This window comes from Xylaria bambusicola, assembly GCF_022495145.1.
Source record: "Xylaria bambusicola strain CBS 139988 unplaced genomic scaffold F5B22scaffold_10, whole genome shotgun sequence".
Taxonomy (NCBI): Eukaryota; Fungi; Ascomycota; class Sordariomycetes; order Xylariales; family Xylariaceae; genus Xylaria; species Xylaria bambusicola.
Genome location: NW_025953563.1, coordinates 45,435 through 72,926, shown reverse-complemented (window position 1 = coordinate 72,926; position 27,492 = coordinate 45,435). Strand labels below are relative to the sequence as shown.

Here is a 27,492-nt window from a genome sequence, read left to right as displayed (position 1 = left end):
CTGTAGTTTGTGTATCTCGAAGCAGCTGATACCTGCCGAAATCAATAATCAAGAATTAAATATGATCACCTGACTACTATACTATGCGCATGAAACTCATGGAATCATGCATTTTGCAATCTTGGTTCATGTCTTACAACATAAGCACCGAATCTTGCGAGGCTGTTCAACCCTCGCGGACTACCCCAGACCATTGTCGCGATAGGGATCCGAAGAACCGCGTTTCATACCAGGCACCTCTCACTCTCACAACTTGATTCGACCTAGTCAGCCAATCGCAAGTAAATCAAGGAAACGAGACCGTGGAACAAAATCAAATCGAAACAACAGGGATCGTCTTACCCCCTCCCCTCTCTACACAAGTCCGTGTATCGCTGTCGCCATGTGCGTGAATAAGTGAGCGAGCGAGTCAGTGGGCAGCCTCGCAAGATGGGAACCGATTTGACGCGCCACGAAACCCATGATATGATCTAAACGCGTGATCTCACCCGCAAGGCGGTTCCCCGTCTATCCATCCATCCATCCATCCGCAAGGCAAGAAAAACAAACAAAGTCCCCTACGTATGCGGTCATCCCAACCCAAGAATGCAACGATCCGACGGACAAAAATTCATCCACTAAAAAAAAAAAACACCAATTCCAGCCCCAGTAATTTAAAAAAAAAAAAAAAAAAAAAATCCATCTCAGGTGCCACCGTCGTCAAATAAAAAAGCCCAGGGATCTTTTCTCAGAGCTGAGCCCTACGTACATTAAGCGAAAGGTAAGGCTGGTTTGGTGCCCTGCTGCTACATAGCATGGGTTTGGGGTAGTATCCGGGCGTCATGCAACCAGGCCACCGGGACCTTCAGCGAAGATCGTCATGTGCCGAACATTCTTGGAACATGTGATGCACCACTAAACCCCCCCTTACCTGTTCACTGCTAAGGTGCGTTGGTGCGATAGTTGACATGGGATAAATATAAATGCCGAAAAAAAAAGGCGAACGAATTTGGTACTGATTCTGTGTGACGATATCCTTGATCTAAATATAACACTTCTTGTGCTCACTTTACCTTACGACTAGGATAGCCATGTCATGATAAATTGTCAAGGACGAAGCGCGTGACTTAGTTATTACGTAACATAGAATTTGACATTTAGTATATCTCTCTTTTTGCTCCATGACTTTGCTTGCTCTGCTTGCCAGCTTGCTTGCTTGCTAAACGACATCCGCGAGTATGTGAACAGCGGAGCCCGGTATATAACAAAAGGAAAGTCAGTGGAGGGGTATGCGAGGCGATAGAAGAGTACATCCTCGCTCTTCGTACGCCGAAGCCGAGCCAGTAAGTCTTTGCCTTTCGAATGAGAAATCTGACAGAAATCTAGCTATAACATCAATGAAGACTCTTTGTTATCTTCCTGTGCCAATCCCGGGGGCCGATCCCAGTTCTGATTAAAATAGTAAAACAATAACGGCGATAACAGCGGGTGTATGTGCGCAACACCAAAAAGGCAGACCAATATGTACAAGAAGAAAGGTGTTTTAAAGGTGGTAAGTGGTTGAAGAAAAGCAGGTGCAGGTCATTTCAAACGTCGAAGCTTGTGCCTTCGTCTATGAGCAGCGAAGGCAAGGCTGGGTAGCGTAATAAAGGATGGGCAAAAGAAAGCCGAGCCGTAAAGCGGGCGATTATGGCGTGCGCTTTCGCTAGCACTTGTGTGAAGCTAGTTTGTGTGCAGTCGTCTTACATGACGGCGCACTTGGACTCTTGTTCGCCGCTTGGTTTGACACTTAGCGCAACACGAGCAGCCTCTGTGAAGGCTTCGTTGACGCCTCGATTCCGCATGGCTGAGCACTCGAGGTATCTCATGGCCTTGATCCTTCGCGCAACGTCGAGGCCTTGGTTGTATTCAATCATAGGTTTCTTCTCGCGCTGTGCACCGTCAGCACCAGCAGCGCTAGCACCACCTTCGTCTTCCTCTTCACCATTTTCGCGAAGATCGCACTTGAGGGCGACGAGTACGAGCTTTACGCCGGGACAGTTCTCCTGGATCTCGCCAATCCATTTGCTCTCGACGTTCTCTAGCGAGTCTTTGCTGTCAACGCTGAAGCACAGTACAACGACGTCGGTGTTGTCGTATGAAAGACTTCGTAATCGGTCAAATTCTTCCTGACCAGCCGTATCCCATAATGAGAGCTCGATATGCACGCTATCAACAAAGATATCTAGAATTTGGTTAGTTGTCTATCCTCTGGGCATTGCGCGCACGACAGAACACTGTGGGGTCGTGCTGCTGGTGTAAAGGAGTAATGGGATCGAAGCGGAGGAGGTGAGAGAGAGGCGACAAACTGACCGTGAACGTAGTTTTCAAAGACCGTAGGCTCATAGACTGTCGGGAAGTATCCTCTTGTGAAGACGTTCAACAGAGATGTCTTTCCGCATGCACCATCGCCACTAGAATAACGTGTTTGTCAGTCGGGGGAGATCGTGTCGCGCAGCGCAGGACATGTCGTAAACCTACAGAAGCACCAGCTTGCGCTGTACTGTCTTGGACCCTCCTAGACCACAGAGCGGCATTTTGCGAGGCAGTGAGCGTGCGCGGCGTGTGGTTTCGACAAGGTTGGAAAAGGGGGCAAGGTAAAGTTGTTGGCTAGGGTTGGCGGAATGAAGTGAATCGGCAAAGAGCGAGGGTGACTACGGCGCGTGGTGGTGTGTCTGGTGTTGGATGGTTGTTCAGCAGGACGTTCTCGACGAGATGTTTGGTGATTGATTGACTTGTCGATGTTGAGGTGAGGGCTCAGTCTGTCGAGGCAATTGGCAGTGCAGGCAGTGCGTAGGAGAAGGTGAACTGGGGGAGAGTTCCAAGGTTGGAAATGAAGGCTGCGCTAATAGTGCAGGTGGGTTAGCGTCGTGGCCGATGTACCCTGAATGTAAATGCGAACTTTACGATACCTAATCTACAGCACATCGGTACCACCTACTTAGAGTAAGGTACGGGGTCTGTACAGGGTCTGTACGGGGCTTGCGACAACCTTGCGTTAGCCTGATGACCCGCTAAGCCCGGCCAGACCCGGCCAGCACTGCCGGTCCAGTGCTACCAGGTAGGTAGGTAGACGAACTAGCGATCGGACCAGTGGACCATGTGCATCTGCTGTGCCTTTTCTGGGTATCGCTAAGTATATGTTCAGGTATATCCAAGTGTATCTTCCATGGAGGGAGACTCTCTCGGTACTTGTCGTCAAAAGATGCTCTAAGTACCTAGGTAGGCAGTTAGGCCATCTGTAAGTAAGTCGTTAGTAAGGTATCTGTAGTAACATTTACATCACCACCTCCCGTCACGCCTCGTCTCCCCTCGCTTCAGACTCGCTTCTTGTTGCCAGGCGGGTCGGCCCTTAGTGCAGAGTCAACACTGGATGACGTTTCCGAGTACCATTTAACTGGTATTTCGCCATCCTTGGGTGCTGGAGTCCAAAATTTCTGTAGGTCAGTGCGCGGACGAGGAACAGGTCCGGCACAGGTGCGGCGGTTACGGCTATGATCAGATCTTCCCCGGATCCCACTTTGATGCCTACTTCGGGGCCCAGTATAATGTACTCCAGGTTACATTCACCTAGGTAAGTATGTAGTTAAATGTCCGTGGGCTGCCCCTGAATCACACTATAATCACAATAATCTCCTGGCTTTTCATCAATTTAAAACAAGGGTCGACGTTGAACTGCAAACAGGCGGTGTATAATGTTTTCTGCATTATATAGTATGCTCGTTCTGGAGGCTGACTACTTATAATCGCAGCGTTGTTCAAGATGGACAGTTGGTGGGATGATGACACGATGTACAATGCAGCCTGAAGATCATACAACGCCACGCCAGGTGTCATAAAAAAGGCAGCATTCCTCTTTATGCACGCTTTAGTTGTCCAAGCCACCAGCTGAATGCTCATACGCAGATGCCAACGAATGAAATTGTAATTATACATTGGTGCGCCAACCTTGAGAAGGTGACATCTTCCACTATTGATCATCATGTTTGTTGTTGAACCGCGGGCTGGGGAGCTTCACACACAAATCCGAGTCGTGAGACTGGTATACACCACCCCTCGGAGTGGTGTCTCGCGAAGGTATACTCGTGAACTGTACCCCGTTGTTTGGGGTGTCTGTCGGAAAATAAGGTCAAACAAACAGTGTATTGTTCCTAAGGCCCCAGCATTCGAGGTGCATATGCATGCCAATATTAGGTATGTCACAGTTGCATCTCCCGTGCTTGGATTCCCAAGTAGACCCAATACGGTGTCACTTACACGTATAACAACACCATATGAGACGATGACAACGCATAGAGGGCGATATGCAGGGTCAGAGATGCAATGAACTTTTCAGTGGCCTACAATGGGGATTAAAACAGGAGAGGTCTCGAGTTCATACGCCTCGTCATGAAACTGTGCTAGCTAAAATGTTCGTCGTAGCGTGGATCAGTCTATAGTAGCCGTGAATGCCACGCCCTCGGTAGGTCTATCAAGTGCAATGCTGAACAGCGTAAGTCTCTTGACCAACAAATCGTATTCCTCGTGGATTTTCTAAAGGTTGAGATATCTAACTAATCAGCTTTCTCCGTAACCCATTGACGAACTCCTGGTCTCCGTATTTGCCAGCACGAGCCCTCGCCTCATCATCGGCGTCCCTAGCCTGCCGTTCCCGTTCTTCAAGGACTGCCAGTCGTTTCTCCCGATCCTTATCTAAATCTGACGCTGCTTCTTGCATTGCCGCCAATTTCCGGGCACGCTCCTCGGCCGCGGTAGCATCTGTCGAAGGCGCTGAACCCCTTTCGCCGCCTGCACGACCGTTTCCTGGACCACTCCTATAAACGGAGTCTCGCTGATGATCGCGATCATTGCGCCGTTCTCTATCGTCACGATAATTCTGCTGACGGCCTCTAGGTGACTCGAGAGAATAGTCACGACGGCGCCTGGAATCATCTTCTCTACGGTCACTACGACGTGGGCTCCGCGATCGATCCCTGTAAGACCTGTCGTTGTCTCTCTTCTCTCTATATCTCTCCCGCGATATCGATCGCTTCCTTTCATCGCGTCCTCTGTGTGACTCTCGTCTCTCCCTCGAGTCTGATCTATCGCCGGAGTCACGCCTGTGGGAGCGGTGCCCTCGATCTCTGGACTCGTCACGGTCTCTTGAGTCCGAGCGCCGATGTCTTCTATGACGATGCTCTCTAGAATGCGATCTGTGTCGGTGTTTGTGACGTCTTGAATGTTTCTCATCCCGTCCACGGGATGACTGCTTATCATCGGTCCGGCCCATGGAAGCCAGTAATTGCCTTCTCTTGATAGGATCATTCATCATTGCCTCGTATGCTTCTTGTTCACGTTTTTTAATGGCTAGCAAGGGGTCTTCCCGAATCTTGGCTGCGACATCTCTCGCATTCACGGCCGAGTTCTGGGGCGCGGCAAGGCTATCATAAGACGACTGCTTCTTGAGATTGTCGGTTTCCGGCCCACGTGTGAGTATGGTATCAATCCTCCGCTTGCCCAGAAGAAACCCCTCTAGCTCTTCAGTCGTTCCACCCTGGCCATCGCTAGGACCTTGATACATCCAATCCACTCGGTCGATGCGTTTCCGGCCGCCTGCTGCCTCGAGTTTCTCCTGTATCTCCTTCTGAGCTCGTTCCTCCTTGATCTCTTGGATGCGTGCCTCAGTCTTCTTCCTCTCGGCGAGCGCAGCCTTTTCGGCATCGTAAACCCTGGCCTGATTCTTCAGGAGAGCCGGATGGTACGACTTTTTCAGCTGCAAATCTCCACCCATCGTGATCTGTTATGTGTGTTCTCGACGAGGAGGCTAGGGCGAGAGTAGATGCGACGCGTTTGCGCCGTTGTGTAATGTAATCAGTGCAGTGCTGGGCTTGTTGGAGAAAGAAGGCCGAATTAATAATAGTTTGAGGACAATGGATGGCGGGTGCGTGAATGCAGAGTTGTTGTGTTGAAGATCAAGTAACTAGATGTAGGAAAGTTTAAGGTGCTTGCCACCCAAACTGCGCCCAGCTCTGCCCAGCCTCACTGAATGTTAGCCCGGACCCGCCCAGCAGAGGTATCTGATACTTCCATAAGTACATATGTACATACACGTCCACTATCTCTTGATGCCAAGATGCCCCGCACTAGCCTCTTTTGTCTTTGGCTCACGATTAGCTGATTAGATGGATATCGCGGGATATCGCTCCCTGTAGCTAGCTGCTTCCTAGGTACTTCGTAGTCTGTTCCTAGCAACATCCCGCCCGCCGCCATTACATGCACATGCACAACTGCAACTCTCTCTCTACCTTCCAAGTTCATGCACACACACATATACATACACGCAAACTTCATCAAGCTTGGCTATTCAAGTACAAAAACATCTCGCCATCAATATTAGATAGCTTTTCTATCATACACACCCATTGTCTAGCATTGCCCCCGCCTCACGCCGCACTGACCGTCCACTGCCGATCTCGCCCTCTTCGAAGCTCCGAGTACACGCGGTTGGAGCCTGAGGGCTCATTTACGTCAAGATGTCGGACGACGATTTCATGCAAGAATCTGACGAGGAGCAGTATGCCGTCGCAAACATTAAATACCAAGAGTATTCTGACTCCTTTCTGTTGCCAGGTACGACTTTGAGTACGAGGACGACGGCGAAGAAGATTCCGCCGATGTCGACATCGAGAACAAGTATTACAATGCCAAGCAGATGAAGGATAGCGACCCCGACAAAGCCATCGAGGAATTTCTAGAAATTCCAGCTTTAGAGTCAGAGAAGGGTGAATGGGGATTTAAGGGCCTCAAACAAGCAATCAAGCTCGAATATAGACTAGGAAAATATGACAAGGTGAACCCGTAGTGCTCGCCTACACTGGCTGCATCTTCGCTAACCATGGCGATCAGGCCGTGGAGCACTACACTGAGCTTCTCACGTACGTTAAGTCCGCGGTGACTCGCAATTATTCCGAAAAATCTATCAACAATATGCTTGACTTCATAGAGAAGGAGTCAGAGAGCGAGGCAGCGCAACGATGCATGGAACAGTTCTACTCCCTGACCCTAGGGTGTTTCCAGAGCACGAATAACGAAAGATTATGGCTCAAGACCAACATCAAGCTTGCAAAACTGTTGCTGGACCGCAAAGAGTATCTCGCCGTAACAAAGAAACTCCGTGAACTCCAGAAAGCCTGCCAACGAGATGACGGCACCGACGACCCAAACAAAGGCACTTATTCCCTGGAGATATACGCTCTGGAGATACAGATGTATGCGGAAACACGGAATAACAAGCAACTGAAGGTGCTCTACCAAAAGGCACTCCGGGTCAAGTCGGCTGTACCACACCCTAAAATCATGGGTATCATTCGCGAATGCGGCGGCAAAATGCATATGAGCGAGGAGAACTGGAAAGATGCACAGAGTGACTTTTTCGAGTCATTCAGGAATTACGACGAGGCTGGCTCTCTTCAGCGAATCCAGGTCCTCAAGTACCTTCTCCTTACCACTATGCTAATGAAGTCCGACATTAACCCTTTTGACTCTCAAGAGACCAAGCCATACCGAAACGATCCGCGTATCGCAGCGATGACGGAGCTAGTGGATGCGTATCAAAGAGATGATATGCATCAATACGTCAACGTTCTCCAGAAAAACCAGGATATCTTAGGTGATCCTTTCATTGCGGAAAACATTGACGAGGTGACCCGTAATATGAGGACTAAGGCTGTTGTCAAACTGATTGCACCCTATACCCGAATGAAATTGAGCTGGATCGCGCAGAAACTCAAAATCTCTGAAGGGGAGATTCAAGATATCTTAGGATACCTCATTATCGATGGCAAAATCCGTGGGAAAGTTGACCAGCAGTCTGGTACTCTAGAGATCGAGTCTGGTAGTGACAACGGTCGTACCAAGGCCCTCGACGCCTGGGCAGATTCGATTGCTGGCTTATACCAATCCATTTTTAAGGACAGTGAAGGGTTCCGCGTAGCAGATACATCGCTCCCCGAGGAGTTTGTGGTTTTCGATCAAAACCCGCGAGGCCGAATTCCTCACGGTAGAGGAAACAAAAAGTCTGGAAAGCTAGGTTGGGGTCCTGGCATTTGAGCTCCTCAAAACCGACCGTTGCTGAAAGTCGTGCTCGCTTCCATCGGAGGCATAGGGATAGGGGCGATATCATCCGGCTACACTGGTCTGATAGATGAGGTTCAGCCCAAGCAACTAAGCCTTTCACGATAGATAACCGGTATAACCTAGAGGATCAAGAAAGGGATTTGATGTGGAGGCGAAAATGAAGTGTTTGCTAACTACGAAGAGCCAAGCTGGGACACTTATCCATAGGTATAAGGTCAAGTCAAGTAGTGAACAACAAGGCACCCTCCCACCATTACCTTCTTTTATCTGTTTCATGCCTGCATTTTAAAATTGCGACTCCATCAAGTAGACTGGGACCGGCTACACTAAGAGGCGACCACCGAGCTGATTCTAGCCCAACATGCCGCAGACACAGGGCGGTATACACATGCGGTGAGAGTCTAGACGCAGACGTGTCGAGCGCTCAGGGGCTGCAGTATCGCGTCGATACTGAGCTCCACTATGCTGGGCACTATGCTGAGCTGCCAAATCATTCGCTGCTGCGAGACACGGTTTTAGTGAATGCCACTACTACAGGTAGCCTTAACATTAGCTACTAAGTACCTAAATGAATGACAGCAAACATCAGCAGCAAATAACAGCAACCTGCCCGCGAATAAAACAAGACGGCTCGTCTTCTGATTGTCTTCTTGTCGTTAATTTCTATCTACCTCTATACTATCAACCGTCTTCGTCTTCCCATGCAAACACTTCGCGATACTGTACATCCAAGATGTCCCTCACCAACGGCAAAGTAACAAGTTCAGAGCCCCTCGTAAGTCACCGCCAGCACGAGGCCATTCATTCCCTTACATCGCCATCTCACACCACTCAATACATCCACTCAACATCATGGGTATACCAGCATAAAAACTCTGTTTTAATAGATCCTGGCTGGTAGTGTTTGCTTCTTTTCGTACACAATATTTCATGGTTTCCGGGCTACCTGGTTAACGATATTCCATGCATCATAGGCTTCAGCTGAAGGACAATGGATTAAACTAGTCAAGTAAGATGCCACATCTCATATCGAATGACCACATCGATGAAGTCGACGTCACTAACAGCTCGGAAATAGGTTAACATATAACGATTCTAAGAATGAAACGCGCACTTGGGAATCCGCCGAGCGGACAACGCGCGCCAAAGGCAGCGGCGTCGACGGCGTTGGCATTCTCGCCATTCTTGAAAAGCCTACAGGGCCCGAGATCTTGCTGCAAAAGCAATTCAGGCCTCCCTTGAACAAGATCACCATCGAGTTGCCTGCCGGTTTGGTTGATGAGGGCGAGAGTGTGCAGGAAGCTGCTGTGCGCGAGCTCAAAGAGGAGACGGGGTTTGTAGGCACCGTCTCAGAGATGTCACCTATCATGTTTAATGGTGAGTAATAGAGGCTTTGTCAGTTCTCTTATCTTGCGCCTACGATCATTCTTTGAAGCCAAGCAGGCAGCAAGGCCATGATGGACATTATCAAATGACGCTTAGCGAGTTTGTTCCCCCCTGGATTTTCTAATCATGTATATCATCCGATTGTTTTTTGCTCCCCTCACTTTTCTCATTCATGCTCGTCAGCTCTCATCAACTGGAACTTACGATTTACCGTTCACTAACACAATATAAGATCCGGGAATGACCAATACGAACACGGCGATTTGTTCAGTTCAAATAGACACCACGTTACCTGAGAATCAGGATCCCAAGCCGAGTCTAGAGGACGACGAGTTTATCGAGACATTCACAACCCCTTTGGCCACCCTGTACTCAGAGTGCAAAAGACTGGAAGCTGAAGGCTATGCAATCGATGCGCGCGTCGGAACTTTTGCGCAAGGCATTGAATTGACAAAACGGATGAACTTGTAATCCTCGGCGCTAATATTTCATCTAACCTCAGCGCGGATGAAAGTTTCTAGATTACTGATCGCATCAAATGTTGTCTTTTTCATCACTCTCTTTCTCACAATTACTCATCAAGGGCCTGGAGTTAGACCGAGGTAGAGGATTTATAATAGACTCATAGACTTCGTTACGATTATCAATTGATTATGTTGTTGTTTAGAATCTGTACGTACATATATATCCTGGAATCCCCTCACTACAATCAAGGATAGACAAAGCACCAAGCAACGCACAACGATACCGCAGCGCTAAACAATCCATACCTCTTTGAGTATAAAATGTCTTCCCCTCGCCTCGTGGCCATTATCGGTGCCACAGGAGCCCAAGGTATCCCCGTCGTCCGCGAGCTCCTGCAGTCCGGCAACTATGCCGTCCGCGTCCTCACGCGCGACACGAACAGTGATCGTTTCAAGGAACTACAGTCCTATGGCCCCGTTGAGAGCGTGATTGGTACCTTCGCGTCCGAGGAGTCTCTCCGCGCCACTTTCCGCGGTGCCTGGGGCGCCTTCGTCAATATCGATGGGTTCAACAGCGGGGAGAAGACGGAGATATTCTGGACGATTCGGGGTACGTTCTTTCTCTGCTCGGTCTAATCGGCTCCAAGCTAATCGCTATAGTTCGTATATCCCTTGATATCCCCGTACATATTTTAATGAAGCCCAAGATAAATGGGGCGACGAAGAGAACACGACTGAGTAGCTAACGTAACCCCTTCTTTCCCTTTTTTACAGGCCTGGGAACTCGCCCTCGAAGAAGGCGTCGAGTTCTACGTGCACGGCAACATCGACTACGCGTACAAGAAATCCGGCTTCCGCCCCGAGTTCCACTGCGGCCACATCGACGCCAAAGGACGAATGGCCGACTGGATCCTGGCGCAGGACAAGGAGGCGGCCGTGCGCTCGCGCATGCGCAGCGCCGTGTTCACCACGGGCCCGTACATCGAGATGACGATCGGGCGGGCGACGCCGTTCCCGCCGAGCGTGGAAGACGGCGTGGCGACGTGGCGCGCGCCCCTCGCGGACGGCGCGGTCCCCTTCACCGCCCTCGACGACGTCGGCGTCTACGTCATGTGGCTATTTGACCACGCCGGGGGCGAGGCCGACGGCCTCGAGCTGCAGGCCTCGATCGCACACGTCACCTTCGACGAGTACGCGCGCGCCTTCGAGAAGGTCGTGGGGAAGCCCGCGAGGTGGATCGACGTCGATCTCGAGGAGCACCTGGGGAACAACTGGGGGGCGAGGGCGGATTCGCCCGCGGGGTATAATGCCGATCCGAACGATCCTGCGACGATGACGATTCGGCAGAATTTCAGGGCATGGTTCAGGGTGTATCAAAACTCGGGAGGGAATAAGGGGATTGTTCAGCGCGATTAGTAAGTCTGTTTTTTTTTTTTTTTTTCAAGCTCGACGTATGAGCGACGATGACTGATTTCAGTGTTGCAGTGCTTTGATGGATAGGGTTTTCCCGGGGAGAATCAGGTCTGTTGGGGAGTGGCTCCGGAGAGAGAATGAGAATGGCTTGGAGAAGGGGTTAGGGAGTCTTTGGGATAGGATTCAGCCTGAGAACTTGGGGCACGTGTTGAAATTGTCTGAGGATCAGCGCCAAGGGAAACTGTGAGATGCTTTATGAGCTATCACAGCCGTTTGTAAGAGGATCCCATTCTCGGGTCATTCTCACGATAATGGCTAACTGAAAGGGTGTAGAGCTGTGCTCTTCCTGTTGAAGGATCGTCAAAATGGTTAGCTACTATCTTATCTAATTCTTTGGTAAGGATGGACAAATACCTTTTGCTAAAGTTCAACATCCGTTTAGAGTGCGAGTATATTCGCTGTAGTACAAAGGCATAAACTCAAAATACCGAATTGGGCTTCGTCTCATCTAGGTTACACTCAATAAGAACCACCCGATCACCCCTTGGCCAGAACAGCGTGCCATCATCTGCTAGCTGGCATTGTTCCACACTGTTTGCCGATACCCAGTTGCGTGGAATAAAGTAGAAACGATTATAAAGCGCGCCAGTGGCGGAATAGAAGCGCTTTCCGAGGGGGTATGAACACACCCAGAGGTCCCGATCGATGAACACTAGCCTGCGCCCTGGCAGTATTCCGAGGGGGTTGAGTATATGTTGAACAATGTCTAGTGGAATGGATAAGCTATCGAAGGTTGCGTTCGTCAATGCCACCTCGTCTCTCCCTCGTAGGGTTGTTACCGGAACAAGCCGTAAGCGAGTGGGATATTCTTGGAAGCGTGCGGTATCGGTGGTAAACAAAATGATATGTTGTGACTCATCCGTCAATATTGCTCTCTTGACTATGGTCAGCTGAGCCCAAGGTCGTGAGTCGAGGCTTGATAATTTCCCCACCACCTTCTGTGGTTCCTGATAAAAGGCTGTAGTCCATTCGATTGCCAGATTGTCCCATCTGTGAGCATAAACTCCAACATCAGTACACCGAAGAATAATATCTGAATATCTCGGGTGACACAACCACTTTCCACGAGTTGCTTCATATTGAGGTTTGCTGCTCCGGGACTCTGCTGTAACTTTGCCATCTTCGGTGGACCATACAAAAGCATCACCTTTCCTAGATACGATAAGGATTCTCTTCCCATCTAAACTAAACAAGATTGTCTCGAGATAATATCCACCCAAGTTAAATCGAGCTTTGGGAAGAACCGACGGTAATATGTCCTCTTTAGAAACTCGACAGAGCCTCCATATCTGCAAGTTGGATGAAAGGTCACGAATAGCAACCGAATGGCAATCTGGGCTCCATTGGATATTCACTATCGGCGTGCAAAAGCGAAATTGGGAAAGTCTTTTACCTTTGGTAGAGCCTCTCTGGTAAAAGTCAACTTGGCCATGCTCATATCCAACGCAATACGATCTGTTGTCCGGTGAAAGAGAAAAGGCAGTAATAGGCGTAAGCTCATTGGTTGAGCCCTTATTGATCGGAGATACATGCGTAGAGAATTGGTCTTTCGCACTTCTGGCATCGGTCTGCCAGTCGGTCTCTAGAAAGCGAATCATGCTAGCAGACTCCCAGGTGTTGACAGTCCCGAAACTAACATTATGGAATCGACGGCTATCTGAACTAAATGCTATTGCTGTTACCAGGTCTTCGGACACGAGCTGATAGATCACAGTAAAATGAGAGAAGCTCCATATCTGAATAGATCCATCGGTACTCCCAGTGGCAAATAGCTTTCCGTTGGGGCTTGCTGCAATCTCGTCAGCAGAGAACTGCATTTCAGTCCTCTCATCTGTTATAGGATGCCACTTGAAAATCCACCCGCCTTTGCAAATACCGAGAACGTGACCGGTAACGCGATTCCAAATAAACTGGTTCACAGTGAACCAGTTTGAAGCCAGACATGCTTGGTCCATTTTTATGCTGTCTGTTCTTTTGTATACCTTGATGCAAGCACCGTCACCCAGCCTCCAGACATACAGTGGCGCACCCCTAAATGATATGCCAACTAGAGTTCTGTCTCCGTTGAAAGCTAGGCAATTTGGAGAGGCAGTCAGAGCGCCATCGATTTGAACTATCGTCTTAAGCAGATCGCTGTTCAGAACCTGCCAACCCTGGGAAACTTTGTCACAAGCCAGATGCCTGATGACGTTATCATCACCACCTAAGAGGACGCTGGAATCATTATCTGCAAAGACGATGTCTCTTGCTTTGATGTATTTAGGATTCGCTGTCGACTCTAGTAGTTCTCCTGACAGTGTCAACCACAGCTTCGTGCTCGTTAGACCGAATGTGCACAGCCTATCGCCTATGTTGCTTATTGCAAAAGCTATAACTGGTTCGCCGTGGTAGATAGTGGATATTTTTAAGAAATTCGACGCATCCCATACATGGACTGACCCTGTGAAGTCAAGAACAGCGAGGTGTTTTGCTGTACATGCTATTGCTTGGGCTTCTGCCTCATCTGGCAGAAAAAGTCGGCAAAGATTGTCGCTCCAGCTCTCCTTCGCGACCCCAGTAACCTTAATTGTTGCAGCCTTATGGAACTTCTTATACACGATGGACCTTTGCGGGCAGATAGCTGGAACGATAGAATACAGTACCCCGGGGTTCGATAAGATTTGGTTGGAGAATCTGCCTACTAATTTGGTGAGGTCTATTGCCCATTTGCCTAACAACTTAAGGTTCGACGAGCGATTTGGTAGAGGGTCCGACATGGTACACCTTTCAATGTTCTTGATAAGCATAATTAAAGCATGCGACGCCGTGACGAGTATCTCCAAACGGCGAAGCAATGCTAGAGAATGGATCCAGACCAAGACGCCAGGGCCCGAGAAGATTTTTACGAGAACCTCCAAGCATTCTGATGATGTCGTGGCGCTCTGGGCTAAATGGAAGGGCCAGGTGACGGCGGCATAGAACACAAATGGCTCGCTTGATTCAAGGTCATGTTGGTTCCGTAGTAGCCTCCATCGTAGATCTTCTTTGAATACGGACAGTGCCTTTGCAAATAATCTTTCGTGGCATTTCTCAGGGTCGATGCGCAGTTCACTCTCTGACGAGTGAGTAAAGTATTCGCGGGTGGTATGATGCAGTAAGATCACTTTACCATGACTGTCTACTTGCACGAATTGGCCACAGGTGTCCTTAATTGTTCGCTTAAGATCGAGGAAGTTGCCAAACTCCGGTTGAAGTGCTTGTGACATTTCCCTCAAACTTAGAGGCCGCTGGGCACAAGTAGTCCACTCAAGTAGTGCGGTAATGAGTGGTTTATCGGATCCCTTGACAGAGTCAATGAGGTTGTTCTCCATCCGGCGAAACATGAGTGTCATGTCACTTGGTATGTCATCGAGGACTTCACGTATTTTTGCCTCGGTATGGCAACTCGCGACCTCCTCGAGGACATGCTGAACCCAAAGAAAGTTACCTTCTGAGCGTTCCATAATCTCTTGAAGGAGTTGGTCTCGAAACTGACTACTTCCACGCATGTGATCAAGTTCTATCTTAACTAAACGCTCAATGTCTTTTTGGTTGTGTCCTGTTGTCGATTTTTCTATCCTCAGTACAGGGATGCCCCTAGAGAGCCGGTTCATACCCATAGATATAGATTCGGTGTCCCTGCTTAATATTAGGATTCGGATAGGTAGTCGGTCGGAAAATGTTTTGAGGCACTCGAGAAATGTCTTCGGGGAGTTGCACTCGTCCAAAGCATCAATGACCCAGTATATCGTCGTGGTGATATTTGATTTGAGCACGATACTCTCGATTATATTCTTCCAAATCAGAAAAGGATCTGATGAAGCTAAGCCCAAGCCTTCCCTGGAGGAACAAGCTAACAGTTTCCTGAACTCAGGTTGGGTTGTGGACAGCTGATAGGCTAAGGACTTAACACAGTTCACTACCATACTCTTGTCATTGTCAGAATATTTGAACATGTAAAATTGACATGATAAGTCTTTGCTTCGCAGACGGTTGACAATGAATGCGGACAAGACGGTTTTTCCATTTGCGGGAGGTGCAGTGTACCACAGTATGGCGGGTTTGGGTGATGATGGTGAAAGCCAAGAGATGTATGCTTCCTCCTCAAGGAACCACTCACAGGTACCTGGGATCCAAGCACGACGACTAGCGTCATAATCAGTCTCAGTCGAGGGACAGTTGTGGAAATGATCTTGGATAACCATCATCTCATCTTCAAATACCGTGTTGTTGGGTGGTATGACTTTTACTCCTAGCTTTTTGTCTCGAAGCTGCGCTATTAGAGTTTTGATCGCATTTCTAACTGTGATATAGTTCGGATCCGTGGGGCTCGAGAATTTGCAGACATCATGGTGGTCAGCTTGCAAAGATCGGGAGATTTCCCCTGGATAGCCTAGAACTGAGGAATCCTTTTCTAACACCATTATCTGTCGTGGCCCAATCAAAGTAGCCAATGTTTCATAAAAAGACCAGATTGACAAGTTCGGTGCTAGACGGCGAAACTGCTCGTTTAGTTCCTCGATAGCGGAAGAGCCTTTGTCGAGGTCCGAGATAAAATTCTTAGATGACTGGAAAGACGCAGATAGAACTCTATTGAGGATTTTGGCCAAATACGTACCGCGATGAGGTGTTGAAAGGAATATGATAGCCGATACCGCTTGGATGATTCCTTGATAAGTTGCATCTTGCTGACCCAGTAGACATGCCTTCTTCGTAACCAAACCGCCCATGCTATGGACCACGAATATGATGGGGTTTATCCCGAAATTTAACTCTTCTCCAGCAGCATCTTTCCCAAATCGCATCTCAAATAACAACTCCTTCGCGAAGTCGGTAATGTCAGAAACAGACTTTCCTGCGCCACGCCAGGCTGCATCGTAGCCAAATGTAAATATACGGGCGTTCTCAACACCAGGCTCAGATGGTAGCCATAGCTGGGGCCAGAATAGAGAAGCGTCATGATTTTTTGACCATGTCTTGATGCTATGCCCCCCTAAGCCATGAACAAAAATTAGATCGACAGTTGCATGATCCGGCTGATGGATCATGTGCAGACCAAGTCCAGATAGTGAAGGCGATGAGCTGCGACCGTGAGAAACTGAAAGTGCCGTTCTGGACGGCACTTCAGATCTCCAACCACGTGTAATATCTGATGTGGATGAGGTGGACACATCTTCGGGTATTTCACTTATCGAATCTCTCTGTCGAGATTTTCTAAGCCGAAAGCGTTTAAACTTGGGGTGTCAGCACAATTTAGATCAGTGAGGTGAGAATATGTAAAAGTTGAATTATTCACCATTTCGAGACTCGAGACGACGCTGTCAGATCCACCCTAGACTAGTTGGTCCAAGTTTGATTGAACGATCAACGGAGGTTGATGGTAAGATGCGTCCAAATCACTGATGACCATCTTCAGACTGGTTCTGGATCGGCAGACTTGCTGCCTGAATATGACTACCTACCTCACCGTAGTGGACATGAACCCCGCCAAATTCTGCCTCGCTGCAACACGATAGGCGTTTGCGATTGTGACGATGCGCGGGGCGTCGAGGGCAAGAGGCAACCGGCTTACTCCATAACAAGAATGCTGATCATGCAGAGGTACACCAACTGCATTGATGCCGTATTAGGTCGCGTACCAAGGCGAATATGATATCGGTATCAGAGCAGCCCTTTTGGCTATAGTATATAGTAAATATGCAAGTAATTCGGCCACGATGAAAACAGTTTCGCAAACTCATACTCCTACCTCACCTGGACGCTCTGTTCATTATATGGGAGATTTCCCTGTTAATGACAATGTTCTCGCACAATTTCCTGCTGGGACACAGGTCCGCTCGGCCAATAGACTGCTCAAATCAGCATGGACAGTCACGGCTCGTCTAGACTTGAAACTGCCTGGTGGCTCGGAGCAACGGATTTTTCTCAAGTCTGCCCCTGGTAGTCATGGACACACGTTAATGGAAGGCGAATTCAATGCGATGTCTGAACTGTACAAATGGGTTCCAGACTTAGTACCGAAACCACTTGCATTCGGTAGGTATGCCGGTACGGACATAGAGGCCTACTTCTTCCTCTCCGAGTACACCGATGTGCAGGAAACAATGCCAGATCCGAGCAAACTTTGTGCTGGCCTTGTTCGTCTTCATCGGAAAAGCCAGTCACCTACCGGGCAATTCGGATTTCACATAACCACCTGTTAGGGACGTGTGCCACAGTACGTGAACTGGGAGAAGAGCTGGAAAGCCTTCTTCATCAGGCTTCTCAAGCATGTTACAAAACTAGACTTCGAATATAATGGTGATTAGGAGGACCTTGAGATTGTTGAGAACCGTCTTATATCCGACGTCGTACCTAGATTGCTCGGGGCTCTAGAGACAGGTGGCCGTAGCATCAAGCCTAGTCTGATTCACGGTGACCTCTGGGAAGGTAATACGGGCACAACTCGGGAAGACGGCAACATATATATCTTTGATTCTGCTGCCTTCTACGGCCACAATGAGATGGAAATCGGTGATTGGCGCTGCCATTATAATAGAATCCACGACAAGCGGTATACGGAGTCCTATCTACACCACTATGGTGGACCAAGTGAGCCCGAAGATGAATGGGAAGACAGAAACCGGCTTTACTCTGTATACTTCAATATAATTTACTCTGTGAATCACCTCAGCCAGGGAACAGCTGTGCGGCAAGTGTGAGTGTCATATGAAGAACCCCCCGCTCCTCAAAATCGTGCAGACACTCATCTTAGCCAGGGCTTACAACGACATGTGTTACCTCGTGGATAAGTTCGCTCCGTTCCTAGATGGAAATTGCCCGTCAAAGCTAGAAGACTCTCAAATGGCAACGCTCTCCAAAGAACGAGACCATACAGTAGGCACAGAACAGGTGGACTAGAAATCATCGGCTCTACATCTACTTCTTCGTTCCAGAGCTGAATTGGATCGACGTCTTGTTTCCCAGTCAGTACTATTGACCAGATTCATACACGACCTGACAATAATTGATGCTCCTTGTGCTATTAGTATAACATTAGAGAGGACTCTCGACACGGGATCGTTAGATTCACACCAATAACCTCCCACTCCAACGAATCTTGTTCCCTACGCTCAATCCTTCCTATTCTTGTATGAATATACGCTAGAGTAGTGGTGGATGGCAAGGCTCGGCCATCGAGATACACATGGCGGATATCCGGAGCAGCACAAGTGATGAGGGATACTCGAGTAACTATAACGGTGTTAGAACACCTAGCGACGAACATCCCCGAAGGTAAGAATTGGTTTTAATTAGGTCTAAGGTGAATATCCGAGTGTGCGAGTAAGGGTGTGAGTGGAACATAATATTTACATTTACCATTATGTATGCTGTCGCCTTTCCTGTCTTGATTGGGGACGAAGACTCACTGTCTACATATCGATACGATTCATAGGTATTGGACATAGAGAGATACCTAAGATCTGCCTACCGATGTCTCCATCGAGGTGCGCCATTAGAGAACGTCGCCAAGGATATTTAATATACACGCGGTTGATTTTCGCCCTATCAAGCGCGTGGCGCGTGTTTCGTCTTCCGTAGCGCTACAGGCGGCTGTGTCCTGGTGCCCATCAAATCCCACCCCAAGTATGAATGGCAGCAGCAGTCCGTAAAAATTATAGTCGTAAACTTGTACGAGAGCTGGAGACCTGCAGTTGGGGGTGGTGCTGTGATAGCCAATGAGGATATCGAGATTGTCAGAGAACTGCGCGGTCACCGAAAGAATCGGGCCTGTTATCTGAGACATGCATCCCAACGATACGAGACCTGTTCGCTCGAATTAGGGAACATTGAGACGTTCTCGTCCTTCACAAGATATCCAAGACACTCGACGACTTTGATCCGTTTACATGTAATACCTACTACGTACTGAGCAGGTAAAAAGGCTGCGAGATAATTTTAGAAGCTTGGGTTCGTATGCTTTGTAGGTTAATATCCGCTAGCGCCCGAAGACGCCCTGTCCGATCCGGGATTACCTTGTATCAGTAGGAATGCCGAGGCGAGGCAGACGCCCGAGAAGAAAGTGCTTTAAACCCCGGGGAAGGCCATTTACTACTTACCTGAATCCCGGGACAGGTGTATTCGCGTCGGCCTAGGTAGTCTCTCAGTCCCTTTTTCTTTGTCACTCAGCACCAACAATAAGTCGACCTTTCCCTACTCGTACGACTATCCTTTCTTTCTTGATGGAGGCTCTAGCCGGCAGTTTGGATCTAAATTGACTAGGCTAGAAGGCTTGCTTTGCTTACCTCTCTCGCCTCTTTTACTATATGTAGAAATCAAAGTAAACGGGGTGGCCGACTGCCTCCGCCCGTTGTGTTACCCAGCCATGGTACTAGACGTCATTAAGATGTCTTGAGGTATCATCGAGCGGCGCAGCAGCCACACCTTATTACTTGGCAGTAAACATAAACTGAGAACGATTCGCAAGTTGTCTGAAACCATACATTTCGAACGCGGAACTCGGGAAATAGTGTGGTGTAGTTATGGTAAGCAGTTTATACCGGTATGTGCACCTCATGGCATGGCCCCTCCCTCTCTTCCACGATGCCCTCACAGTGATCTACCAGGGTTATTTGAACAGCCGAGTTGATGGGTTAATTATCCATTACTATGTACTGATGCTAGACTAGGGCCCCCCGAGGTCATTTGAACCTTAGCGTAGCAAGCAATTATATTCGGGTAAAACTTATTGTTCGTGATTCCAACTGGTCATCCATGCGCAGAACCACGCAATGGTCCATTGGTGGTTTTCTCATAAACGGCAAATTCTCCTTTCGAAAGCCTCGTGCCTCGACTCGTCCAAGTTCTTGATTTCCGACGGATTTCGCGCGCCGTACGGTGCCCGCGCCTAGACGCCGAGTTGCTAACAACTGGATAACAAATCCACATGATCTAACCCAACCTAGATAGTTTTCGCGCGATCGATGCCTTGGCCTGTTAAAAATACCTAACACATGTCTTGCATGAGTAGTGTGTGTAGGTGGCGGTAGTTATGTCATTGCTCTACACCGAAACTGAAAGGGAATTGAGCTTTCGACTAAGTAGATCTGGTTCGTAGAGTAGCATTCTAGAGTTGTCGTGCATGTTGAGGTTGGCAATTGCTGAAAAGCATGTGAAAGGGGTAAGCTGAAAGCGGGTTGGGCAGAGTTGGGGTTGGCAGATGGGTCACCAGAGCGCAAATCTTCAAGCAACGCTGCAGCTCATTTCAATCCGGAAAACCAGCTTGAACCAGGATGCTAGACAGACGATGACGATCGCCTGTCATTCTCAAAGCGGTAGGTCATTGTCGTCACCCCCAGTATAAGCCAACAACCCGGCGCTAATCCTCAGTAGTTTACCTTGCCTTGCTGTAGTAAGGAGATCCCAATCCCTGCACTGTTTTTTGGTATGCTTTATCCTAGTGTACACTACATCTATTGTTCTGGGCCCACGATCTCGGTGGTTCGGCTCTCCTCTGATTCTCTCCAATTCCCTTTTCGCTCTCCGGTCTTTAGATTTGCGATGGTTTTGGCGATGAAAGATCTGGGGAAACGTCTTTTCTTACCACAACATCTACCCTAGACGGAACGGAGCCGAAGGACCCTGGATCGCTACCATCTATTCGTGTCACCTTTTCCCTCTCCCAAGGCTATGCGATGAGTGACTAAAGTCTTCGTCGTGATCATGGTTACAAGGTCCTTATATACCAGCGTTATCGCTCTGTGGTTCCTTGCTGAGCATGTCTGGAGCCAAACGACTACTGCTCGCACACCTACACCTACGAGTTCTGCTCTAATATCAACGTCAACATTTGTTTCGCCATCTTTAAAACACGAAGGAGGAGGGTTGAGCGATAAGGCGAAAGCGGGCATATCGGTTGGCGTCACCCTTGGTGCCATTATTATAGGCGGATCTCTTGCGATATTATGTGTTATCAGGAAACGTAATAGGACATTAATGAGGCCAGAGACACGGGTCCCGCCATCGCGTGATGTTGACGATGAGGATATATCAGGGGGAGACGCTGGAAAGGGTAAGCAGGTCCATTATATGAATGCGCCCTCGACTGGACAGCACGGTGTGTTTCAACAGGCGCCACATGGAGTCGCATATCACGGAGGGGAGTATCCAGCAATACCAGATCAGGCATATATATTGCCCCAGCAAACACAAGCGATGCTGCCCGCGGTAGGGCAATATGGAGGGACATACGCTTATTCAGGAACAACGTACCTTGGGCCCACGCCCATCGGTGCGAACCCGCAACATGGCTACGCAGGGCCATCTAATACACAATATCAGCCCGAAGCACATATACATTCACAACAGCAGCAACAACAACAAGGAGGAGACTTGACATGGATATATCCAGTATCGACATTATCTCCGGTTGACGGAGCACCTCTACAAGACATCCAGTATAACTATCTCCAAGACTACCAACCTCAGGTACAAGCCTCGACGTCGGGTCATAACCAGAACGGAAGCCCAATTTCGCCGCAAGAATATCAAAACGATAAATATCACGTCCCACTACCTCGCCCAGACGTGAGCGAACTTCCCGAGCAGCGGAGACCCGTCGAATTAATGGGAGAAGGGCACTACAAAGAGGTGCCTTGAACAGCGAAATCAATTAAAACGTCTTTACTCAAAACATAACACGCCACGCCCGGATTGCATATCTCCGCGCATTTGTATATCGTTGTATACTTCACGAGGAAAGGCTGGGTACTTGAGCCCGGCCAGGAGCATAGCATAACAGTAATGGCAAGTCTGTCTATCTACCAATTGTATACCCAGGGGTAAAAATCATATCATGGCCCCGGCAGGAAGCATAGCGAGCGGCCACGTGCAGAATAGAATCTGTATAATCACAACGAATTGATGAACACCTAATTAATTAAAATCGCTTAAGATTACCCATCATCCTTCTCCAGGCGCCGAGGTATACTCATACCTGCGATCAATAAGCTAGATACGTATAGAATATGACAATTAACAACAGGAACAGAAAATGAAATCGTAATGTCTATAAATAACTCTTATCTCTCTCTCTCTCTCTCTTTTCTCTGTTTCAAAATCCAAATTTCTAGACTACTTAGGTTACGCAAGCAAATAAAATGCATGATACCAAGCACAACAACTAACAAGCAGATTACTTGCGCACGCTTCTCAACCAAGTCCATAGTAAGCGTTCCCGCCACATCCCTACATATAGTATGCACGTAGCGTCGATCTCGGCACAATACTTACGTATCGACACTACTTCATTTACTACGCGAGCTACGGTACCGCAAGAAGTTACACTATTACCCATAACCGCCCATGCAAGTTACAACCAACAATTGGTTTCAATTCATCCCGCTACCGACCACTCGCCACAATGTTGGTAGCTAGCGTTCCTAAGTACGACTGCATTTCGTTATCTACAGCCGCCGATCTCTGCATGGCCGCTCGCCACGTGGGATCCGAGCGATAGTATTAGCTTCCCGATTCACATATTACTTCCGAGACTGCATCAATCTCAGAATCCGAAACCAACAGTTAACCAACAACACAACACAACACGATAAAACACACCAGGTATCACGTCATGCAAGGTAGGTAGGTACAGTAGTAGGGAGGGTATACACCTATCCATGCACCGACAGAGTAACGCCCCTGCGCCTCCAATTCCTTCCGGCATCGTCCCGGTGGGATACCTACAGTTCTTACTAAAGCCACTTATTTCATCAGCAACTCAGCGACTGATTGCCGCAGGGAAGACGCCTAGTTTCGGATGACAGTGGCTTACTTACTATATAGACAACAAAGCCCTACTATGCGATGTATAACTACAGAATTATCCCCCCCCCCCTCGAGGAAGGCTATATGCCATCCATGTCACACAGCACACAGGAAGAGTTCATGTCAGAGTAAACTATTATTGAAACGACACACATTAGTATTCTCGGGCACGGCGGCGCAGTCGAAAGCCGTTGGCCAAAACCCCGGCTCATGGAGACTGCCGACACTGAGCTCTACGAGGCTTCCCAACTCACGTGCGATTCTCTCCCTTTCGTCACTTTCGGTTCCGAAAAAACCAACGGACGACTTCGCGTTATAGGTAGTATGCGAGCTCATTCCAAATGTTCTACTAATATTCTTAATTCTACTAGACCGAAATATTCTGCAAGTCCGTAAGACCGGAAATAGTTTGGGATAATAACAAACAAACAATACCATCTTGAATCCAACCTTTTAATACCGCCTGAACCCGAATCCAGTTCCTTGAACCCCCGACTCCGAAATGATGCGCTGTATATCCCCTTTAGAGACCTCGCTTCGCGTCTTTGGCTGCTAGACCCTGAAGGTTGTGCACTGGTTTAGGGTAGTCCGCGCGTGCGCCCAGGATGTCCACAACAGATTTGATGCCCATCCAGTGAGCTGCAGTGGGTCGTCGGTTCTTCCAGTCCGTCTCTTTTTCTTCAACGTCTTTCATCGCAGAAAGCACTACCTCCGAGCGCTTGATACCGATGACGGTTGCGCTCATAGGGTCTTGATTAATCTCCTCCGGTCTTTCGTAAGCCCTTGGGCCAAACTTCTCCAAATGCTGTATACACTTAATGGCAAGTCTCACAGCTCGGCATCGATCCATTGGCGAAGGAACACCTCCCTGTTGAACGTGGCCCGGAATGCTGTCCCGGGACTCAAATCTGTTGTGAGCTTCCTCGCGCATAATGTCAGCGATGAGTTTAGCGGTGTATGTCTCGCTAGCCTTCTCGTTGATGAGTACCAGTCTTCCAGCTCTTGTCTGGCCCTTGTCCTTGGTGAAGACGTCCTTCAGATGCATGACGTCTGCGGTGAGCATCTGTAGGCTAATACCCTCCTCTGGGATATACACAGCACTAGCGCCTACACTCAGACCGGCTAGTAGGGCGATGTATCCGCATCGTCCGCCTTGTGTCTCAATAACGAAAACTCGCCGCCGAGTGGCAGAAGCCGACTGTTTGATCTTGTCACAATAAGCCACAAGTTCGTTCAGGCATGTGTCAGAGCCAAGAGAGTACTCAGTACCCGGTACGTTGTTCGAAATAGTCGCAGGCAGCAAAGCCATGGGAATACAGAGCGATGGGTATTGACTTCGGGCCTTGCGTAGTTGCGACACTGCATGGAAAGCCTCAAACCCTCCGATTAAGAAGAGAGCATCGAGTTTGTACTTCTTGATTAGATTAGCGATGTGCTCCATGCCTGATTCCTCGGGTAACTCTCGGTTAGTGCCAATCTCTGAGCCACCTTTGCTGGCCCAACCGTCTACTTCAAGCCAATCAAACGGGCGAACAGCGCCGAGAGGTTCGTCTCCATGGTGTCGAGCAAATCCGGCAAATCCGTTGTGGATGGCAATGGCATCGTGCCCTCGGGTTCGGCAGTAAGCCACGCCGGCGCGTATGGCAGCGTTCATACCGCCCGCCGGAGCACCGACGTTGATGAAACCAATCCTCATTTTCTGTACAGTGTCAGTCATAATAAGCAAAGGCCTGGAACACAGCGAACTTACCTCGTTCTCCTTGCACGGAATCTCATCGCTGAAACCCGTATTCGCCGACATTGTGTACGACTTGTATTGGTCAGAAAACTCGGTATCGCGGAGGGCCATAGCTTCATTGAAACGCTGTTCTTCAATCAACGCTGCAACTTCTTTCGTCTCTTTGACAGCGGCCATCAGAGGCTTCCTGGTGATCTTGTTCTCGGTAATAGCGATGAAGCAAGTTTCAGTCTCAGGGGTAGCCTCAAGCACAGCTCTGACAGCCTCGACACCTTGCAGAGTAGCGAGCATTCTATCATATGCCACAGCTGTTCCTCCTCTCTGAACGTGACCTAGTGTGGTAATGCGGGTATCTAAGGCTAGGCCGTTCTTATCGGCTAGGAGATCCTTGACCATACCGGGAGTGATCTTTTCGCCATGTTTATCCAAAGCACCTTCGGCAATAATGACGATCGTCTTACGTTTCCCCATACTCCGATGCTTTGAAATTGTTAGACATCATGGGAAGGGGTTGGTACTGCAAGAAAGGGCTACTCACTTGTTTTATAACTTGGCACATTTCTTCTTTCCAGTTATCCTCTCTAGGTTTCTCGGGAATAAATAGGAAATCGGCGCCGGTAGCAACTGCTGCCATCAGAGCAAGCCAACCGCAGTGGCGGCCCATGACCTCAATAACAAAGGCGCGAGAATGAGATGAAGCGGTAGCCTCGATGTAATCGACCATTTCGCAAATGCGTGCTAGGGCAGAGTAAGCGCCAATGGTAGCGTCTGTGCCAGATAAATCATTGTCAATGGATCCAACCAGACCGACGATGTTGAGATGCTTGTACGGTTCAATCTGTGCTTGTTGTAATTCTCCCTTTGAGACAAGCTCCTCCAGCAGTGATGGCCATTCGGCACGGAATTTGTCCGCACCGGTAAGAGATCCATCACCGCCGCAGATGATCAGTGCATCTATGCCGTTGAGAATCATGTTCTTCGCACCCTGGAGACGACCTGGGCGTTCATAGAATGCCAAACACCGGGCGGTGCCGATGAGAGTGCCGCCTTCGGATAGGTAACCTCGTACATCTTCCCATCCCATCTGTCTGATGTAGTTACCACCACGGACGAGACCTTCGTATCCTTCGTAGACGCAAAATACGTCGCAATCCATATGAATTCCCATTCTGACAACGGCGCGGATGACGGCATTCATACCAGGGGAATCACCCCCGGATGTCATGACGGCGATCTTCTTCTTGTGTGGTGCCGCCATGCTGAAGATGGGTTGTTGTGTTGAGCAAGCGTGTGTGTGAGGGGAATGGTAGGTAAATAAATTTAGGCGTGACTTGCGGAGCTCAAGGTGCTAGTTTTCAGAGAGCTGCGTAGGTTTTGTGTGAAAACTATATAGGAGCGCCTAGGAGCGTTTCGTATGTCAGCAGCTTGGGTCGCTTAGGTGGCTTATGAGCAAGGTAGTAAGTAATATCAAGGGACGTCAAGTGACGCAGACGAGATTTTGCAGGGTCGATTCTAGGCTAGGTAGGAAGACAGCGTGTAGATGATAATGGGTCATGCTATGTCATGTAATTGGGTATCTCGACGACAAGAAAACACCCAACACCGAGCATGAGATGGTGGTAGTGGGATGTGGCATGTGGTATGGTGGGATGGGACGATGGGGAGCTCTTATCAGGCTTATCAATTGGCCGTAGTGAGGGGTTAAAGGGACTTGTAGAGTCACACTGCAGCTACATTGTACAGCGACAGCTACAGGGGCAGGGAGGGGTACTGTACGCCTTGAAGCTACAGTAGTAGTACCTTAGCAGTACCTAAGATAGGTACATTCAAGGCTGTCCATCAGGTCAGATACCCTAATCCACCACGCTCTTTTCCTCTCTTTTCGAAGATTGTTTTTGATCAGCAGGTAGGGGAGATACTAGGTAGAATAGTGCAGCCTGCATGTGAGGTCATCAAGGATCCGTCGAGGTCGAATGCAACCTAAACAGCTCCCTTAGCAGAGCTTGGATTAGCAGGCCACCTAGTGCGCCGAGTGCCGGCCGAGCGAGTACCTAACCAACGGCGCCCCCCTCCGGCGGAGCTGAGCGTAAGGCTGTGCGTCATTTTGGTGGGGTGATGGACCTCAACATGGCAACTTGGCGAGGGCTAGAAGCTGCTTTGATATCATACGATTTGTTTCCCTCTGCAGCTCTTGTTCTCTTGTTCTCAGCATTCTACGGCACATACATACATACACACATGCATATTATCCCAACTACCTAAGTATTGGTTTATTTATCCGGTAGTTGAACGGACAAAAGTTGAGGCGATTTGACGAGTCGGATGTTTGAATAAGTGCTTCCTCCCCAACCGCAAGTCCGAACATCTTGGGACCCTGGCGATGTCGGATACCGGGATGCGAGTAGGTACTCACTCAATCTCGAGACTCTGTTGGTGCGCGACTTTTACCAGAGTACGAAAACAATCATCTCATAG

The 27,492-nt window shown here is 48.9% G+C and overlaps 9 protein-coding genes across 9 annotated transcripts; 5 read left to right on the top strand and 4 right to left on the bottom strand.

The window, feature by feature from the left end:
- Window positions 1-1,506: 1,506 nt before the first annotated feature.
- On the bottom strand, window positions 1,507-2,709 carry F5B22DRAFT_32724 (putative RHO3 protein). Its single transcript, XM_047970761.1, has 3 exons — window positions 2,500-2,709; window positions 2,332-2,432; window positions 1,507-2,203 (listed from the first exon to the last, which is right to left on the bottom strand). Exons 1-3 carry the CDS (start codon window positions 2,553-2,555, stop codon window positions 1,722-1,724), a joined length of 639 nt encoding a protein of 212 aa, XP_047832981.1. The 5' UTR covers window positions 2,556-2,709; the 3' UTR covers window positions 1,507-1,721.
- Window positions 2,710-4,284: 1,575 nt separating this feature from the next.
- Window positions 4,285-5,890, bottom strand: F5B22DRAFT_32721 (Pre-mRNA splicing factor-domain-containing protein). The gene has a single exon (XM_047970760.1). The coding sequence runs from the start codon at window positions 5,786-5,788 to the stop codon at window positions 4,568-4,570; it is 1,221 nt and encodes a 406-aa protein (XP_047832980.1). The 5' UTR covers window positions 5,789-5,890; the 3' UTR covers window positions 4,285-4,567.
- Window positions 5,891-6,439: 549 nt separating this feature from the next.
- Window positions 6,440-8,404, top strand: F5B22DRAFT_32663 (putative COP9 signalosome subunit 2). The gene is made up of 3 exons (XM_047970749.1): window positions 6,440-6,571; window positions 6,628-6,847; window positions 6,904-8,404. The coding sequence occupies exons 1-3, from the start codon at window positions 6,531-6,533 to the stop codon at window positions 8,104-8,106; spliced, it is 1,464 nt and encodes a 487-aa protein (XP_047832979.1). The 5' UTR covers window positions 6,440-6,530; the 3' UTR covers window positions 8,107-8,404.
- Window positions 8,405-8,866: 462 nt separating this feature from the next.
- On the top strand, window positions 8,867-9,990 carry F5B22DRAFT_644204 (NUDIX domain-containing protein; the record flags this gene model as incomplete). The annotated part of the gene is made up of 4 exons (XM_047978390.1): window positions 8,867-8,908; window positions 9,108-9,142; window positions 9,212-9,510; window positions 9,752-9,990. The coding sequence occupies 4 exons, from the start codon at window positions 8,867-8,869 to the stop codon at window positions 9,988-9,990; spliced, it is 615 nt and encodes a 204-aa protein (XP_047832978.1).
- A 314-nt stretch (window positions 9,991-10,304) lies between these two features.
- Window positions 10,305-11,643, top strand: F5B22DRAFT_634819 (uncharacterized protein; the record flags this gene model as incomplete). The annotated part of the gene is made up of 3 exons (XM_047977040.1): window positions 10,305-10,613; window positions 10,758-11,398; window positions 11,469-11,643. The coding sequence occupies 3 exons, from the start codon at window positions 10,305-10,307 to the stop codon at window positions 11,641-11,643; spliced, it is 1,125 nt and encodes a 374-aa protein (XP_047832977.1).
- Window positions 11,644-11,807: 164 nt separating this feature from the next.
- F5B22DRAFT_32557 (uncharacterized protein) lies at window positions 11,808-16,687 on the bottom strand. The gene has a single exon (XM_047970739.1). It carries the CDS (start codon window positions 16,520-16,522, stop codon window positions 11,876-11,878), a length of 4,647 nt encoding a protein of 1,548 aa, XP_047832976.1. The 5' UTR covers window positions 16,523-16,687; the 3' UTR covers window positions 11,808-11,875.
- A 504-nt stretch (window positions 16,688-17,191) lies between these two features.
- Window positions 17,192-18,828, top strand: F5B22DRAFT_653377 (Fructosamine kinase-domain-containing protein; the record flags this gene model as incomplete). The annotated part of the gene is made up of 4 exons (XM_047979710.1): window positions 17,192-17,611; window positions 17,678-17,746; window positions 17,783-18,171; window positions 18,233-18,828. The coding sequence occupies 4 exons, from the start codon at window positions 17,192-17,194 to the stop codon at window positions 18,372-18,374; spliced, it is 1,020 nt and encodes a 339-aa protein (XP_047832975.1). The 3' UTR covers window positions 18,375-18,828.
- A 1,893-nt stretch (window positions 18,829-20,721) lies between these two features.
- F5B22DRAFT_32357 (uncharacterized protein) lies at window positions 20,722-22,315 on the top strand. The gene is made up of 2 exons (XM_047970721.1): window positions 20,722-20,788; window positions 20,847-22,315. Exon 2 carries the CDS (start codon window positions 21,177-21,179, stop codon window positions 22,110-22,112), a length of 936 nt encoding a protein of 311 aa, XP_047832974.1. The 5' UTR covers window positions 20,722-20,788; window positions 20,847-21,176; the 3' UTR covers window positions 22,113-22,315.
- A 1,385-nt stretch (window positions 22,316-23,700) lies between these two features.
- Window positions 23,701-26,636, bottom strand: F5B22DRAFT_32131 (6-phosphofructokinase). The gene is made up of 3 exons (XM_047970707.1): window positions 25,556-26,636; window positions 25,030-25,497; window positions 23,701-24,978 (listed from the first exon to the last, which is right to left on the bottom strand). Exons 1-3 carry the CDS (start codon window positions 26,273-26,275, stop codon window positions 23,803-23,805), a joined length of 2,364 nt encoding a protein of 787 aa, XP_047832973.1. The 5' UTR covers window positions 26,276-26,636; the 3' UTR covers window positions 23,701-23,802.
- Window positions 26,637-27,492: the final 856 nt, after the last annotated feature.

What these genes read in the sequence shown, in the direction of transcription:
- F5B22DRAFT_32724 (XM_047970761.1), bottom strand. Translation starts at nt 2,555, where the DNA reads ATGCCGCTCTGTGGTCTAGGAGGGTCCAAGACAGTACAGCGCAAGCTG. An exon ending in CAGCGCAAGCTGGTGCTTCT is followed by an intron (nt 2,433 to 2,499) that starts GTAGGTTTACGA and finishes ACGTTATTCTAG; the next exon opens with TGGCGATGGTGCATGCGGAA. An exon ending in CTTTGAAAACTACGTTCACG is followed by an intron (nt 2,204 to 2,331) that starts GTCAGTTTGTCG and finishes ACCAAATTCTAG; the next exon opens with ATATCTTTGTTGATAGCGTG.
- F5B22DRAFT_32721 (XM_047970760.1), bottom strand. Translation starts at nt 5,788, where the DNA reads ATGGGTGGAGATTTGCAGCTGAAAAAGTCGTACCATCCGGCTCTCCTG.
- F5B22DRAFT_32557 (XM_047970739.1), bottom strand. Translation starts at nt 16,522, where the DNA reads ATGATCCATCAGCCGGATCATGCAACTGTCGATCTAATTTTTGTTCAT.
- F5B22DRAFT_32663 (XM_047970749.1), top strand. Translation starts at nt 6,531, where the DNA reads ATGTCGGACGACGATTTCATGCAAGAATCTGACGAGGAGCA. An exon ending in CAAGAATCTGACGAGGAGCA is followed by an intron (nt 6,572 to 6,627) that starts GTATGCCGTCGC and finishes TTCTGTTGCCAG; the next exon opens with GTACGACTTTGAGTACGAGG. An exon ending in GACTAGGAAAATATGACAAG is followed by an intron (nt 6,848 to 6,903) that starts GTGAACCCGTAG and finishes CATGGCGATCAG; the next exon opens with GCCGTGGAGCACTACACTGA.
- F5B22DRAFT_32357 (XM_047970721.1), top strand. Translation starts at nt 21,177, where the DNA reads ATGGTTACAAGGTCCTTATATACCAGCGTTATCGCTCTGTGGTTCCTT.
- F5B22DRAFT_32131 (XM_047970707.1), bottom strand. Translation starts at nt 26,275, where the DNA reads ATGGCGGCACCACACAAGAAGAAGATCGCCGTCATGACATCCGGGGGT. An exon ending in TGTGCCAAGTTATAAAACAA is followed by an intron (nt 25,498 to 25,555) that starts GTGAGTAGCCCT and finishes ACAATTTCAAAG; the next exon opens with CATCGGAGTATGGGGAAACG. An exon ending in TTCCGTGCAAGGAGAACGAG is followed by an intron (nt 24,979 to 25,029) that starts GTAAGTTCGCTG and finishes GACACTGTACAG; the next exon opens with AAAATGAGGATTGGTTTCAT.